At 41.3% G+C, this 18,111-nt stretch overlaps 1 protein-coding gene across 2 annotated transcripts in view; it reads left to right on the top strand.

Moving 5' to 3' along the window:
* Positions 1–18,111, top strand: part of LOC124594829 (ATP-binding cassette sub-family C member 4-like) — a 316,274-nt gene that overhangs the window by 139,268 nt on the left and 158,895 nt on the right. For both annotated transcript variants that reach the window (XM_047133276.1, XM_047133277.1), the window contains one exon: positions 3,790–4,020. In XM_047133276.1, coding sequence (XP_046989232.1) covers positions 3,790–4,020 — 231 coding nt within the window. The remainder of the gene's footprint in view (positions 1–3,789; positions 4,021–18,111) is intronic.

Genomic DNA, 18,111 nt, shown 5'->3' with positions numbered 1-18,111 from the left:
CAAATTGACTTTCATTTCTGGGAACTACAGTTTGTATCACCACTCAGAACACATTCGATTTTAACATACACTTTAAGTATTTTATTTCATTGAAGAAACAGACAGATCCCTATTACAACTTTCCTGAAGTTCTTCCTCTGAATGATACTCTTGTTCGATAGGAGATCTGTGATCACTGGCTAATGTAAAATTGTTGTCTGTTTCGTTTATTTCTTGATCTATATCACTGACACCTTCCTCCATAGATCGACTAACAATTTCATCAAACGCTGGAAAGTTAAAAATGACACATTCGTGCCAACACATTTTGAGCTATACGGCACCGTACTGAAGAAAACAGGTATGTAGTTCACGAGGCACGGTCTAGGAGACTCCAACACCTATCAGTAACACGTGTCAACAATAAACACAGAAGGCGATAACGCAACCGACAGCAAAACATTGTAGGCTAGGCAATTTAAGGAGGGTAGGGGGATTATAGAGGCATTCCACCACAACTGGCCTTAGAGAACGAGTTCGAAAATTTTCGCGCGGTCTGAGAGACCACACCTCGTGAGTTAGGAGTTTTGAGGCGGTAACTTCACTATTCACAGTGTCCACAAGGTGTGACCTGACAGCCGGCCGAAGTGGCCGTGCGGTTAAAGGCGCTGCAGTCTGGAACCGCAAGACCGCTACGGTCGCAGGTTCGAATCCTGCCTCGGGCATGGATGTTTGTGATGTCCTTAGGTTAGTTAGGTTTACCTAGTTCCAAGTTCTAGGGGACTAATGACCTCAGCAGTTGAGTCCCATAGTGCTCAGAGCCATTTGAACCATTTTGTGACCTGACATGAGTGAGAAGCCAATTAATGCTGATACTGGCCTAGATGGGTCAGTAAAATGACGAACTTAGAGCTGTGAGCATTCGGTGACAGTAACCCACTCAGCCGGTCGCTCAGAGTGTAAGGGTGTCAGTTTGGGTTATGGATTGTGGCGAACAGTATTAACATTCTGGTATGCACATCGTATCACAGTTGGTCGGAGCAACGAGGAACGGTCTCTTGATGAGAAGGCTGGGAAGGAAATGCTGCGAAAGTGTTCGTGCTTGGCCCGACCGGAACGGGTTCGGTGGAATTGTACATGGCGTGGTAGACGAAACAGATTCGGACAAAATTTCACTGTGTCTAACAGTTTTTTGGATAGCATCTTGTTGGTATACAACCTAACAGCATTCATTACCAAAGTCAACCAAAAGATCGGTAGTTCGCACACATTGTTCGGATAGACGGGAGGGAGTTGTTGACACCACGAGGACTGTGCAAGAAAACATCATTTCATGTTTTACAAAACTACGGGTAGACTGTGTTGCATTCACAGACGATATTGTGATATTGTCGGAATTATTAGAAGAGGCGGCTAAATAAATCATGCAGCTACAGAGACAAGCGACTAAAGCAGGCCTACTGATCCCTACCGAGGAGAGGCGGTATATGTCAAACAACAAGGCAGCTTCTAGATGAACGACAACAGGAGGAGGGATTTAAATACCTGGTAGAATGGATACAAATTTGGCTGACAGAAAAGAAAGTAATGGGAGCACGAAAAAACAAAATGAAAAAAGCATACAGACTAACGATGAACATCTACATTCCGATCAATGCAAAATTCAGACATTACTAAACACTGGTCCGCCCTACAGCCTTATATGCAGCAGAAACTCTTAACCTAGTAAGAGCAGGAGTAGTTTAGACATTAGAACTGGCGGAACGAAAGATTCTCAGGAGGACATTAGGACCTCGAGAAACAGAAGATGATATGTTTGGAAGACGAGTGAACCAAGAACTGTATGCCAAGACAGAGAGAATCTCGAACATTATCATCAAAAAAAGGCTCGTGTTCTTGGAACACACTCTTAGAATGGACCAGGAGAGGTCAACACAGCAAATAACACAATGAACTGCAAATAATACGTCGCTTGTCGAGAAAAAATAGTTCTCGAATCGGTTACACTGCTCAGTCTAACTTCAGAATGTGCATCAGTCAAGAAGAAAAACTTTCTACCACAACGCGGCAAGTGAACACACTTCATTTTCTTTAATGACATTTTCACAGTAACATTGACATAATCAATAAAGAACTGTTAATGAGTAACTATGTGTGTGCTATAATCAGTTTTTGCTGTCATTATGTGTCATCGGGCCTACGATATCGGACAGGAAACAAACATGTTTGATCCGTCAGCACGTCCTTCCGTAACTGAGAGTCATCGGTTTTAGTCGGATCGGTCTTCAGTTTCTACTGTAGGCATTTACATTGTAGCCTCGGTCTTTGTTTCCCTTACGGTGCCGTCTGATGGTCGCGAGCATTACGGATCTAGTGTAAGTGTAGGCTCAGTCCGACTGCAATACCTCTCCACTCCACGATGGGAACAAATTTCCTCCTGTTTCGATTGCTCGTGCACTTAATCTTACGGATATACATAAGATCTTTAAACTGGTACTCATACTTATTTTGTATGAGCAATGCAAATGATGTACATGTGCATATCTCAAGGTATTTTCAATCTTATCGCCATATGACTCTGGTACACAGAACATTGCTGATTCATAAACGAGTCGAACAGCAGACACAGAAAAACCTCTATCATGGGAAGCAATGGCCCACTCCCATTGTTGACCCCAAAAATGTGTTATCTACTCTCACTGCACATTGCATTTTGATTCATCAAAAACATTGTGAAAGCCAAGGACTAACCTTCAAGTGGATTCATTTGTTTGCTAGATACGTTTCCAATGATGAGTGAATCGAAAATAAAGGAGTAATGGGCCGAAAATTAGGGAATTAATGTGTGATGAACGTTTCTTTGATTTATTGAGTGAGTGTTGTTGACAGAATGGAATTGCTATCATCCACAAATATCTGCAAGAACGTTTTTTGGAGAGCTTACGGTAGACAATTATCGCGATATTGTGTATGAGCTACTGAGATCGTGCCATCTTATGGGGCGTACCATTTCACTTATTGCCCGATAACCTCGGCGTGTCCACAGCTCGTGGTCGTGCGTTAGCGTTCTCGCTTCCCGCGCCCGGGTTTCCGGGTTCGATTCCCGGCGGGGTCAGGGATTTTCTCTGCCTCATGATGACTGGGTGTTGTGTGATGTCCTTAGGTTAGTTAGGTTTAAGTAGTTCTACGTTCTAGGGGTCTGATGACCATAGATGTGAAGTCCCATAGTGCTCAGAGCCATTTGAACCATTTGAATCTTGGCGTTGTTGGTCCTAGCATGCAGAACGATTCTATCAGGACATTTATCGAATGGACAAGCGTTATCAAGACAAATGGAGTATCACGATGTTGTCCAGCAACTTTTGGCCCTTACGAAGCGACGTTCCTGACACAATGTGTTGCAGAAAATCTGGAAGGAAATACTTTTTGTTATGTTTCTTTCCTTTCCTTAACTGATATGTTACTCATTTCTTGGATTCATTTGTGTCCTGAAAGATTTTTGCGCTGTTTGTATTTGGAAGTACTGTTGCACCAATGTGTCATTTTGCCAGACATGTAGGCTTCCGTAAGCCATTTACAAAACCCAGAAATCATAATTTCATGAAAACTGAGGCTGTTACAGAAATTCTGAATTTATATTTAGTTTTAGGTATGAATTATCTTCCAGAAACGTAGTATATTATATTGTTTTTTAACCGGTAAAAATTTTTTTTCTTTTGTTGATTGGCTCAGAAACTGTGGTTAATTTTTCACTTGATGACATTTTAAGTACTATCCAGTATACCTTATAATTATGTGCTTCTCACACAGAAATTCCTGGGGAATGACGAGATCACTGACGAAAAAAAATCCCGCATGTTGTTGAGCGGACTGGACGACAAGCACGGCAAAGAGGAGAAGGTTGAGGAGTTGGCGGTCGAGATGGAGGGGGTGACGGCCAAGTGGGTGGAGAGCCTCAGCGACAACACGCTGGACGCCGTGGACCTGCGCGTGCGTCGCGGACAGCTGGTGGGCGTCGCGGGACCCGTCGGTGCCGGCAAGGTACGGTGCCTTTCGTTCTTTTGGTGTCGTTAGTCTTTTCACTGGTTTCTTGCTGGCCGCCACGACTTCCTCTACTGAACCATCCTCTTCATGTCATTTACACCCAATGTATGGAGTTATCTTACCACGTTTTTCTTTCGTTGCCTTCTTATCTGACTGTTCAGGACGAATTTTGAAAGTACTCTTAAACTGACTTCTCGACGAGTCAGAAACTTGAAATTTTAAACGAAGTTCAGAATTGGATGACGCTGCAATATAAACTCTTTTTCTTATCGGTCTGTTCTTTAAGGGTGATGTTGGAGATGAAATAGTTTGGTAACACATGACATCTAGGCTGCCCTGCACAACCAGTGTGTTGAGCAGATAGTATCAGAATGCACTTCAGAGGGTATACTTGTGGACAGGTGTGGCTGAGCAGGGAGAGGGGCCAGGGGCAGATGGGTGGTGAGAGGCGCAGGATGAGATTTACAGAGGCAAGGAGGGGGGAAGGAGGAGATGGACAGACAGAGGGGCAGAGAGGAGTGAGGATACATTAGACAGGTAGGGGGGAGGGAGAAGGAAATTCATAGAGACATGGGGGGAGAAGAAAATGGACAGTGAAAGGCTGGAGGACAGGGTCAGAGAGAGGGGCTAGGAAGAGATGAACAGAGAAGTCAGGAGCAGATAGATAGAGAGAGGGGAGGAGGTGATGTACAAAGACAGGGGCGAGGGGTGGACAGAGAGAGTGGTGGGGGAGAAGATGGACAGAGAGAGGGAGGAGGAGGAGGAGAAGAAGGAGATCTGAGATCTGTGCTATTTGTGTGACATATATGTACATGGGCAAAGTTGAAAGTATAAAGGTAGTATTGAAATAAAAATCTTATAACAATTACGTAAAATTAATTTTCCTTGGTTGTTTGTTTTATTTTTTAGGAAAGTAACAATTAAACAGATGAATATAGTATAATCAGTAGGTAGGTATACTACCATTCTATTACAGATATGATCAAGTAATTATACACTGAAACCTTAAATTTAACATACCTTACAATCTCATCAAAATGTTTAAATCCATTGAGAAATTTCAAATAAGGCTAAAGGCAGAAAGTAATTATTTAAATAGAAAGAAATTTTTTAATATTCCACGTTTTAAATCGTACTAAAAAGTATAAAATTATTTCTCCTAGCACCATGCAGATTCCTAACTCCATACAGATAGTTCCGAAAATTTGTGATTATGAATGTTTAATACTTATGAAAACGTTTTTAAAATTTATAACGAAAAACGCGAGGCGCTTGCAATACGTATTTGCTGCATTAATACTTCACCTTCTAACAACTGTCTGTTGCATGCGTCCAAAGTCCTTTGTTATAAATCTTATAAGTATTTTCTTAGCTATTAAAAATTCTCTATTCCAAATTCTCCAAACTATCTGTTTCGGGTTAGGGATCTGTATGGATCTAGGAGAAATTATTTTATACTTTTTACTCCAATTCAAAAACGTTATATTGCAAACTTATCTTTGTTTCAATAATCGAGAGGCACAGTACAGTACTGTGCAGTGAATCTTCCTGCTTCACGGTAGTTCCTCCTTGCGCTGTGAGTGGCCGCATCTTCTGTCCGCGACTTGTCCCCATCGTTACTTCTGATATCAGTTGGTCTGACGAGAAAAGATACTTCAAGCGGAACTTCGTACTCACGTTTTCGTCTGACTAGATAATTGTAGTTTTTGAGTTTTCTTTCGGAAAAAGTTAGTAATCACCTTTCGACCACTTACCTGAACATTCTTCAATCAATCATCAATCCTAAAAGTTTCGAGACGGTATTCATAAAAAACTGAGAAACGTTAAGTTAGGCTGTTTTGATGCTTCAGGTGTTCTACATTATCCATCCCACTTGCGTACAACGTACAGAAGTCTCATAATGCCATGCGAAACTGTCAGAAAAGTCCTTCTTTGGGATGTTGTTCAGCTCGCGTGTCGCATTCGGTAGAATGTCGGTTATGTCACAAAAACTTTGACCCTTCGTGTTAGTTTCTGCACTTTGTCGTTTTCTGGTAGGTTCGCATTGGTAACACGACTTGTCACCTGTCATCCAGAAAAGACCTGTCGGCGTTTTGCAATTCAGTCAAGCTGCGGCAGGCATCCATGCGTCGTTTTGGTTTGGTAGTTAAGGTGTGCGAGACCAGCTTTGCACACCTTCTGTTCAAAACATTCTGGAAAATGTCTTTAACACTTGATCTAGAGATGTTGCTCCATTTCGATTTGTGACGCATCTTCATTGATACACTACGGCCGCACTTCCACGACTACCTGCTCACAACTGATTATTCGAAGTTCAAGCTGCCACTGTAGTTCTGCGCTGACGAGTAACAGACATTCGACCCAATGCGACACGTGAATTGAATAACATCCCAATGAAGGGCTTTTCTGACAGTTTCGCATGGCTTTATGAAAATTCTGTACATTTTACTCAATACGCCAGAAATAAAATCAGCCTCGGAACGTTCTGAACGGATGGTACAGCTCTATATTGTTGCTCTGCCACCAGCAGATTTTCAGCTTTCGTTTCTACAACTACGAGCGTCTTAAAATTTAGCTACCAGTTTGTACAGCATATGATATTCCGTTGATGTCTTTACCTAGCATCCATTACAGATTTGCAAAGCAAGTATGAAAATTTTTCCTCAGTTCATTACGAAATTAAAAATACAGATTATTTTTGGAACTTATTTTTTGGTCACAGTCATGTATTTTAAACAGTTACCAGAAACCAAACGACAAGAAGCTGAAAAAAGTTTTGGTTTTACTTTTAACGTAGCCCTGAAGCGAGAGGTGATAGTGGTTTTCATTATTTATGTTTTACAGTACTGTTTTACAATCTTTCTTACGATGGGGACAATTAAAATACCATTCAGTGAGTATTATTTAAGAGCTCTGATAATTAGTAATGTCCAGCGTTAATTATTTAGCGTACAGCACTTTAACGCTTTAATACAAACTTCTTTAAGTAAAGACAGACACACACACACACACACACACGGGGGTCAGAAGCGATACGTACACATACAGATAGCGGTAGTGTTGCGCACGTAAGGTATACAGGACAATGCATTGGCGGAGCAGTCTTGTACTCAGGTGATTCATGTGAAAAGGTTCCCGACGGAGGCTAATTATGGCCGCACGACGGGAGTTAAAAGACTTCGAATGCGGAATGGGAGTTGGGTCTAGAAGTGTGGAAAGTTTCATTTTGAAAATCGCTAGGGAATTTAATATTCCGAGATCCGGGGTGTCAAGAGTGTGCCGAGAATACCAGCTTTCAGGCATTACCTCTCACCACGGACAACACAATGGCCAACGGCCTTAACATCTGAAGGGAGCAGCGGTTGCCTAGAGCTGTCATTGCTAACAGACAAGTAACATTGCGTGAAATATACCCAGAAATCAATGTGGGACGTACGAGGAATGTATCCATTTGGACAGTGCGGCGAAATTGGTCGTTAACAGGTTGTGGCAGCAGACGACCGATGCGAGTGCCTTTGCTAACAGCACGACGTCACCATCAGCGCTTCTCCTGGGCTCATGACCATATCGATTGGGCCCCAGACGACAGGAAAACTGTGGCCTGGTCATACGACTCCCGATTTCGGTCGGTAAGAGCTGATGCTAGGGTTCGAGTGTGGTGCAAACCCCACAAAGCCATGGTCCCAAGTTGTCAACAAGGCTGTGCAAGCTGATGGTGGCGCCACAGTGGTATGGACTGTGTTTATATAAAATAGGTTTGGTCCTCTGGTCCAGCTGAACCGATCATCTACTGGAAATTGTTATGTTCGGCTATTTGGAGACCGTTTGGAGCCATTCATGGAGTTCATGTTCCCAAGCAACGATGGAATTTTTATGGATGACAATGCACCATGACACCAGGCCGCAATTGTTCGCGATTGGTTTGACGAACATTCTGGACAATTCAAGCGAATGATTTGGCCACCCAGGTCGCCCGAGATGAATCCCATCGAAGATTTATGGGACGTAATCGCGAGATCAGTTCGTGCACAAGCTCCTGCGCCGGCAACACTGTCGCAGTTATGGACGGCTAAAGACACAGCACGGCTCAATATTGATGCAGGGGGCTTCCATCGACTTATTGCGTCTATGCTACGCAGAGCAAAACGAGGTCCGACATGACATTAGCTGATATCCCATGACTTGTCACGTCAGTGTATATTAGAATACTGTTTTATTATCTTACTTAACGATCAAGACATTTCAACATATTCAGTGAGTATTACGTAATATCTGTGATAGGTAAAATGTCGAGTGCTAAATATTTAATGTGCGGTATTTCGCTTCTTTAAATAAACACACATTTCTTCAATGTCAAAATAAAATTTATCATAATACAGTTCGATGTTTATCAAACTCTGTGGAGATATTCATCTTGTAATGGGTATTAAATGACTAAGCTTTCATTCCGTTCCGAAGTGATGTTCACAACATCAGTACGAGGTATGACCCCGACAGGAACGAATACACTCATTGTGTCATGGAAGCTAATTGCTTCCGAATGTCATGTTCAGGAGTTTCTTGCCATACCTGAAACGCATTATGCGAGTTTATGAAGATTGCTGGCTTGAGGCTCGAATCAAGGTATACGTCTTCGCATAAGCTCTTCTTGGTGACGATGTCTTTCACCTCTGGCTGGGTTTCAGCTATTGTCATATGTCGATTCACCAGAGCCAGTCGAACAATTCTACGATCTTCTCATGTTGCCGTCCTTCTTGAGAGCCCGTGCCTATTCCTCATGCCCCGTCTTTCACTTCATAATCTCTCACTTAATAAAATGAAACGCCTACAGTTGTCGTTTTGATGTTATTTTATTACATTGCAACCAGTATCAATGACTCAAAACGCCATCTTCAGGTCTTAACTGACGTTGAGGCGATGCACACCAATCGTATACACAATCCCATCAGTGGCCTATATCTTTGAACTTGTTACTGTAGAATGTTGTAAGAACGATGTTGTGTTTGCCATCATCAACTGTCATCTGACTCAGTTGGTATTTGATGGTTACAAACATAACATCACTTTCACTGTGTTCTACAGAAGCCAGTGCATAGTTGTCGGTCACTGATGGGATCGTGTATCCGATTGGAGTGCACCCGCTCAGTGTCAGTTAAGATCGGAAGCTGGTGTATTGAGTCACTCAAACTGATTGCAATATAATAAAATATCAAAACGACAGTTGTAGGTGTTTTATTTTATTACTTAAGTGAACGGCCGAAGTCCTGCAGACGGCTGGCCACTGTGGTCGAGCGGTTCTAGGTGCTTCAGTCCGGAACCACGCGGCTGCTACTGTCGCAGGTTCGAATCCTGCCTCGGGCATGAATGTGTGTGATGTCATTAGGTTAGTTAGGTTTAAGTAGTTCTAAGTCTAGGGGACTGATGACCTCAGATGTTAAGTCCCACAGTGCTCAGAGCCATTTGAACCATTTGCCATGTTTATTTTTTACGGAGGTACAACACATCCTTGCTGGGAATTTATAGTTCCTCGCTCCTGAGCGAACTTTGATATACTAGTAGGTATATATTTTATATTTGATTATGTCTGTATAGCCTTACAGCACCACTGATTTGTGGTGCGATGTGAACGTTATTAAACTGCTCCAAGTATTTTATCATTTAATAAGTTTCTCGTACAGACTGAGTAGGTATTCCAGATAACAAAGTGCATTCTGTGTCACATTTGTTATCATGTAAGTAGCTAACAGCTCATGATAACAAGGTAGCAAGGTTCAAGTCGCCGTTTGTCGACCTTGGTTTACATTTCTTGTCTTTTCCTTAACTCCTTATCAGAATGTACCTATGCTATTATATTACTTCCTCCATTTGTGTACAACAGAGCTATTTCTCTTTCAGTCGAAGAATGTCGTTGGGCGGCTGAGTTCTCACAAAAATGACAGTAGTAAACACATAACGGATGTGACTTACGAAACATTACAGTAGTCCCATCTCTGAAGCACATATATCGCTTTTCATTTTGTGAGAAGTAACGACTGATACATTCCACAGATTATAAATCGGCCCCTCGTACTGCGGATTTTAGATTTTACTCGCAAACATTTAGGCGGCTGTCGGACTGGTTCCCCACCTAGACTTCACAAACACGCGCATACGCAATTAAAACATGGAAACACTGAATTTACAATTTTTTTAGACAGATTATGCAGACGACACTGCTCCCCTTGGTCTAAGGTGACGTTGCGAGAGTAAGAAGAGCGTCCGACTAGAAGAGCAAGTTTTAGATCTACAATGAGCGAAGAAAGGCCCCCCTAACGAAAGGGTGTTAACATATGAAAGAAGAGTATGAAGAGGGAGAAGAGTTAAGAAGCGTTCCGAGTAACGTTATTATACACGTTTATCTCCAGGCAAACTCAGCAAGCCATCATTTGTACAAACAGTAGTGGCTTCGCTTCGTAGGTCAGTCAGTAGCAGAGCGAGGGAGGAGATATACATTCTATATGGCACTAATGACTCCTATGCAAGCTATACAATGGAATCTGTAGAATCATTCCGAAGTTTTTCTCAAATACAGTTATCTACCCTTACTCAACAGGGTCTCTTCAGAACGATCCCACTTCCAAAGATTCCGTTGCTATGTATGTTTCAGCAACTTTTTTGCATTTGTGACGCCACGTGACCCAGACCACTGACCTTTCTGTAACATCACAAGCCGGACCCTCATTATCAGCGATGTCATCTTTCTTATCAGTGATATAATTATTATCACTGATATCATCCTTATCAATGACGAACTACGCCCCCATTTCTCCTCTCCTCTCTGGCCAATCCCAGCGAAGTATTAAAATGAAGCAGCCAGTCTGAATGTATCAAATAAATAAAATAATTTTATAAAAATGCAAGACAGTGGAACTAGCCTATTTATGCTTTATACCCCATGCGCCCTCCCGGAGGTGGGACCTGGATAAACTGAAAGAACCAGAGGTTGCACAGAGTTTCAGGGAGAGCATAAGGGAACAATTGGCAGGAAGTAGAAGAACAATGGGTAGCTTTGAGGGATGAAGTAGTGAAGGTAGCAGAAGATTTAGTAGGTAAAACGACGTGGGCTAGTAGAAATCCTTGGGTAACAGAAGAAATATTGAATTTAATTGATGAAAGGAGAAAATATAAAAATGCAGTAAATGAAGTAGGCAAAAAAGAATAGAAATGTCTCAAAAATGAGATCAACAGGAAGTGCAAAATGGCTAAGCAGGGATGGCTAGAGGACAAATGTAAGGATGTAGAGGCTTATCTCACTAGGGGTAAGATAGATACTGCCTACAGGAAAATTAAAGAGACCTTTGGAGAAAAGAGAACCAGTTGTATGAATATCAAGAGCTCAGATGGAAGCCCAGTTCTAAGCAAAGAAGGGAAAGCGGAAAGGTGGAAGGAGTATATAGAGGGTCTATTCAAGGGCGATGTACTTGAGGACAATATTATGGAAATGGAAGAGGATATAGATGAAGATGAAATAGGAGATACGATACTGCGTGAAGAGTTTGACAGAGCAATGAAAGACCTGAGTCGAAACAAGGCCCCGGGAGTAGACAATATTCCATTAGAACTACTGACGGCCTTGGGAGAGCCAGTCCTGACAAAACTCTACCATCTGGTGAGCAAGATGTATGAGACAGACGAAATACCCTCAGACTTCAAGAAGAATATAATAATTCCAATCCCAAAGAAAGCAGGTGCTGGCGGATGTGAAAATTACCGAACTATCTGTTTAATAAGTCACGGATGCAAAATACTAACGCGAATTCTTTACAGACGAATGGAAAAACTGGTAGAAGCCGACCTCAGGAAAGATCAGTTTGGATTCCGTAGAAATATTGGAACACGTGAGGCAATACTGACCCTACGACTTATCTTAGAAGCTAGATTAAGGAAAGGCAAACCTACGTTTCTAGCATTTGTAGACTTAGAGAAAGCTTTTGACAATGTTGACTGGAATTCTCTCTTTAAAATTCTGAAGTTGGCAGGGGTAAAAAAAAGGGAGCGAAAGGCTATTTACAATTTGTACAGAAACCAGATGGCAGTTATAAGAGTCGAGGGGCATGAAAGGGAAGCAATGGTTGGGAAGGGTGTGAGACAGGGTTGTAACCTATCCCCGATGTTATTCAATCTGTATATTGAGCAAGCAGAGAAGGAAACAAAAGAAAAATTCGGAGTAGATATTAAAATCCACGGAGAAGAAATAAAAACTTTGAGGTTCGCCGATGACATTGTAATTCTATCTGAGACAGCAAAGGACTTGGAAGAGCAATTGAACGGAATGGACAGTGTCATGAAAGGAGGGCATAAGATGAACATCAACAAAAGCAAAACGAGGATAATGGAATGTGATGCTGAGGGAATTAGATTAGGAAATGAGACACTTAAATTAGTAAAGGAGTTTTGCTATTTGGGGAGCAAAATAACTGATGACGGTCGAAGTATAGAGGATATAAAATGTAGACTGGCAATGGCAAGGAAAGCGTTTCTGAAGAAGAGAAATTTGTTAACATCGAGTATTGATTTAAGCGTCAGGAAGTCGTTTCTGTAAGTATTTGTGTGGAGTGAAACATAGACGATAACAAGTTTGGACAAGAAGAGAATAGAAGCTTTCGAAATGTGGTGCTACAGAAGAATGCTGAACATTAGATGGGTAGATCATATAACTAATGAGGAGGTATTGAATAGGCTTGGCGAGAAGAGAAGTTCGTGGCACAACTTGACTAGAAGATGGGATCGGTTGGTAGGACATGTTCTGAGGCATCAAGGGATCACAAATTTAGCATTGGAGGGCACCGCGGAGGGTAAAAATCGTAGAGGAGACCAAGAGATGAATACACTAAACAGATTCAGAAGGATGTAGGTTGCAGTAGCTACTGGGAGATGAAGAAGCTTGCATAGGATAGAGTAGCATGGAGAGCTGCATCAAACCAGTTTCAGGACTGAAGACCATAACAACAACAGCCCCATGCGCCCTCCCGCTCTCCAGCCAGTCTCAGTGTTGTGTTAAAATGAAGCATTTAGTTGCATACAAATGGCACCAAACTAAGATATGCAGAAAAATAAGTCACGTAATATTAACTTGAATGAGTGCTAAGAAGGAAGTTATGCATTATTTCTGAGAAAGTCAACGATATTTATGAACACATACATACCCTTCCTCTGTGTTTATTTAGTGTAATACTAAAATAGTGCATAAAAAGTCAAGTTGCACCATTCTGTGAAAATCAAAGATATTTACGTATAACTGGGTGAGACTGTTTACGCGGTGACTGCCCGCGGTGACGACGGGGTGTCTGACAATTACAAAGCTACCGCAGCATGTGTTCGTTCTTCCATAACATCACTTTGCTAAGTTCAAATGGCTCTGAGCACTATGGGACTTAACTGCTGAGGTCATCAGTCCCCTAGAACTTAGAACTACTTAAACCTAACTAACCTAAGGACATCACACACATCCATGCCTGAGGCAGGATTCGAACCTGCGACCGTAGCGGTCGCGCGGTTCCAGACTGGAGCGCCTAGAACCGCTCGGCCACTCCGGCCGGCTCTTTGCTAAGTCGGCAGATCAAAATGTGATTACTAAGCATTAGCGCAGGATAATACGTACAGTTGGACACACTTTGGTGTGGTATTTAACAGCCATAGCGACACTAGCGCTCCAAGTGGGGACACATCTGTGGGAAGGATAGTGTATGTTTTCATTTTTCTAATTAATTAACGAAATAATGTTTTTGCGTTCAATGCATTACTAAATTACCAAGGGACATGAATTATCATGAAATAAATGTAAAAACAGCCGAATTTCACTGATTCAGTGACATAAGCGACTTATTTATGAAGAAATTCTTTCTTATATGTGCACAACCGCAACTTACTCCATTGACAGGAAGAGAATATAAATAAATATTTCATGCACGAGAGACATATTTCTGTTGTCTCTTCTTATGACAGGCACTTTCCTTGACAAATAAAAATCGTCTTATTGTGTCTAATGATTCGACAACTCTTATACTTCACTCGGCGTTCTGATACACTAATACATCTGTGAATGTAATTACTTTTACTCCAAAAGTGAATTTGTTGGAGGTTCTTGCCCTTTGTGGTTCAGATGTAGCAGCAATTGTGGAACCGGTTCCTTCCCTTTTGCTTTTTGGCCTTTTATTATGACGTGTGTGGTTATCCCTTAGGTCACAGGTGTGGTACCTTGTTTGGTACGTTAAATGATGTAGGTATTACATTGAACACAAGTTTCCTACGTTCCACATTCACTGATTTGGCTGGACGTTTAGGGAACAAACTTCGCATTGCTGGTCTTATATATGATGCCTTTCTACAAAAAGTAGGTCTTTTGGTGTTTACTGGCAGTTTTTTGTTATTCAAGGAAAATGACGTTTAGCAGTAAGTGTCAGTACGTTAAAAGATAATCGTAAATAAACTCTCCCCTCCCAGGGACCTTAGCAAACTGAAAAATGACAAATGTGAGTTCATCTTTTAGTTATCGTCGGTTTTTTAGCGCTAAATACGCTTCCTTTTGTAGAAACTATTTTATAAATTAATGTAAACAATGGTATTCGCGCTCAGTCGATATTGTATCCAGAGGTGTCACTTGCTGCCTGCTTGGCGCGCTGCTATCGCAGTGGGTAACAAAAGCCAGAAGGAGTGTCGCGATGATTACGTTAGAATGTAGCTATTCCCGTGCGCCTGCGGTTGCGCACAAGGCAAGAACTATTGTGTGGACGCACCTTAGGCTCTGAATGACGTTACGTCATAAAACATGGCTCCTGATTCGAACCAAAAAAATGTTCAGTGAAAGTGAAATACTTTACTAATAAGCTATATCGTGAACCTCTTCCTAGATACACTTTCCAGTACATCTACTATGTTATGATGTCTTATAAGAGCTGGCCGGGTTGGCCGAGCGGTTCTAGGCGCTACAGTCTGGAACCGCGCGACCGCTACGATCGCAGGTTCGAATCCTGCCTCGGGCATGGATGTGTGTGATGTCCTTAGGTTAGTTAGGTTTAAGTAGTTCTAAGTTCTAGGGGACTGATGACCTCAGAAGTTAAGTCCCATAGTGCTCAGAGCCATTTGAACCATTTTGTCTTATAAGATAAAAATTTTCTTTTTGGTATGACGTTATGAAAAGACATTTGTAGATAGTAATTACAATCAGTGAGCTTGCCATCCAAGTAACGCACTGACTCAATCCCATATTTAAGATACAGTATCCATATTTAAGATACAGTATCAGGTTTCATTCTTCTGACGAACCAAATGCAAGTACATAACAAACGTAATGCAGAGTGACAGCGAGCTTTACCGACAGGTCGCCATTGAACCCATAAAGTGACCATTATGTAAAAGTCAATAAATAAATAAAATTGTACCATAAATGCTAGAAACAGTGGGGCCAACCACTGTGTAGATAAAACCAAAAGTTTTTATAACTGAATTGTCAATTGTTGAGACCAAGTAAGTCAACATTTCCTATTTTCATTTTTCACCGAATAATACATTTCAGGCTACAACCAATCATTTTGTGTTGAAATGAAATGTCATCGTCCTAGGGATGGTAGAAATGTAGGTGCGCTTTATACTATTCGTTTTTGAAACCAAATGTCACTGACTCATTTCGTTTCAATATTCGTTGCTCATAGCCGCGCCGAAACTGATTGCTGTACTACAGTTTATTGATAAACTTGTACTTTTCCTTTCTTGTGACACAATCACTGTTAGTGTTCATTATCTTTCATTTGAGCAACAGCAGAAATATTACAATGGCTCCAAAAAGGAAGAATAACAGTGCAGATCGTAACAGAAATAAGGTAAAGGCAGCTCGTACAAAGGACAGCCTTGTAGAAATTACAAAGATGTTATGTTCCAGGGAAATCAGAGAACCATGCAGGTAAATAATCTTTATTAGAATAAAAGCATCATAATGCAAGGGATGTAAATCGGGGTAATATTGATTTTTATATGGAATACCATTCATTCATTGTACATTTCCTTTCAGCTGCAGACTGAAATGTTATGATTCTATTTATGTAAATCGACGTAATGAAAATTTTGTAAAAATGTCTTTACGTTCCTCCTAAAGATGTCCCGGACTAGCATCTGTAACGCCTTATAGAAGCAAAGGAAGTAGGGAAGAAATGCAACGTTTCTCTACCACCTAATAGGTGGAAGTGGAGAGAAACAAGTTTGCAAGAAAGCATTCTCGGACGTACAAGCAATGAAAAGTTCGCTTGCATTTCGTATCTGTAAAATTTAATTACTACTTAAAAGAACGTAATCTGTTGATAAACGTGGGAAAAACCCAAACACCGAACAAACGTAATGCAGACACCCAAACACCGAAAAGATACCAGAACACGCCCTTCCATTCATTCATGGGTATTCCTCATAAAAGCCTCACATTCACAGAAGGAAGTAAAATACGAGTATTTAAAGCCTGAACTAAATGCAGAGCTCACGCACAGCATGTTCAATTGGAAATACCGTATGCAGACTGAAGCAAAGTATGATGTAATAGGGCTTAGGAAAGAAAGCTGGTTATGCTTTCTGCGATTAATTACCTGCTCAAGGGTTGGAAGGGTTGAGCCCAAATGAAGATTAATCACCACTCGCAAAATGCATAAGACAATTTATTTAAAACTACATAAAAATAATGAAATGCTTTCTTTAAAGATCATTTAAAACAATTTTAGTAGCGATAACATTTAATGCAGACCAATAGACTTTACGCTTCGTTAGAGCTTTGAAATAATTAAACAATTATTCTAAACTGCTAACAGCAAACCATAGTCCAAACTGAATGCAGTTTAACAATGATTATTAATCAATTTTTAGACTTTACGAGAACGATTATTTTACTAACCAGAAATCCAAAAGTGGAAACATCAAGTGCTCCAAGAGCTATACCAAGCTTAAAATTTCATCAACAAGAGCAGCTACAGAATAACAGCAGTATGAAGTAAGCAACATGAGAATTAGTACAAACTGCTTTAGCTGCTCAGAAGTCAACTTAAAAAAAAAAGAAGAAAAAAGAAAATCTGGCCAACTGACCCGCCGCACTGACCTTCAGGCTAAGCACGGGAGCAGAACTTGTTTATAACACACGAAATACTCTTAGAAATGCACACAACAAACACCAATTCAAGGCTCCGACTGCAATATAGGGTGATTTCAACTTAGAACAGATCGATGAAACAAAAATCAGGTGAGCGAGCTAAGAACGCAATGAATAATTAGATTTACGATGTTTGCTGCTTCACCTTCCCGCGGAATAGTGAACGACTTGCGGTGAGTTCCAGAAAGAGGTCAAGTTAGACTAATGACAAAATTTAACGCGGATGAAGAGTGCACAAAAGCAGCATCGAGTGCCAAGAAATTTTAGTAGGCTCGCTCACACTTCTTTTAAAACTGAACAAGCACACCCCAGGACGAATGCGTTATTATCCTACTGGCTAGTTTGTATTTTAATCTTCCCGCTAAAAGGAAGCAAGTTACAAAACAGAGCAGCCCGAAGTAAGCAGGCCCATTCGGTTTCGAAGTTCAAGATGCACAAATCCAACAGTAAAACCGGTACCCACAGCAAATCAGCAACATTAATGCGACTGGGACCCGCAGGTTAACGGACAGGTAAGTATGGGCATTATGTCCAATCATACACAGAATAGAGTAGACCCAAGTACCGCTAATCTGGGAACACTTACAATACAGGAGGGAGGCTGAGCAGAACCACTGTATAGAACATGGTCATATATATGGTACTGACGGTACAAGTAGCAATCGTTATGATTCTGGCGGGAATAGTTTCTGAGGAGCCATGAACTAGCCGTCGAATTAACCTGCATCAACCACTACTTAAACACAGCACAAAAGTGGAATAGCTCCACGCCAAGTAATCCTCACCAGATTCTTGGTGCTGAAGACAGCTGAACTGGATGGGGGAGGAGCCATGAACTAGCCGTCGAATAAACCTGCATCAACCACTACTTAAACACAGCACAAAAGTGGAATAGCTCCACGCCAAGTAATCCTCACCAGATTCTT

This window comes from Schistocerca americana, chromosome 2 (assembly GCF_021461395.2).
Source record: "Schistocerca americana isolate TAMUIC-IGC-003095 chromosome 2, iqSchAmer2.1, whole genome shotgun sequence".
Taxonomy (NCBI): domain Eukaryota; kingdom Metazoa; phylum Arthropoda; class Insecta; order Orthoptera; family Acrididae; genus Schistocerca; species Schistocerca americana.
This window is presented reverse-complemented; position numbering and strand designations above follow the sequence as displayed.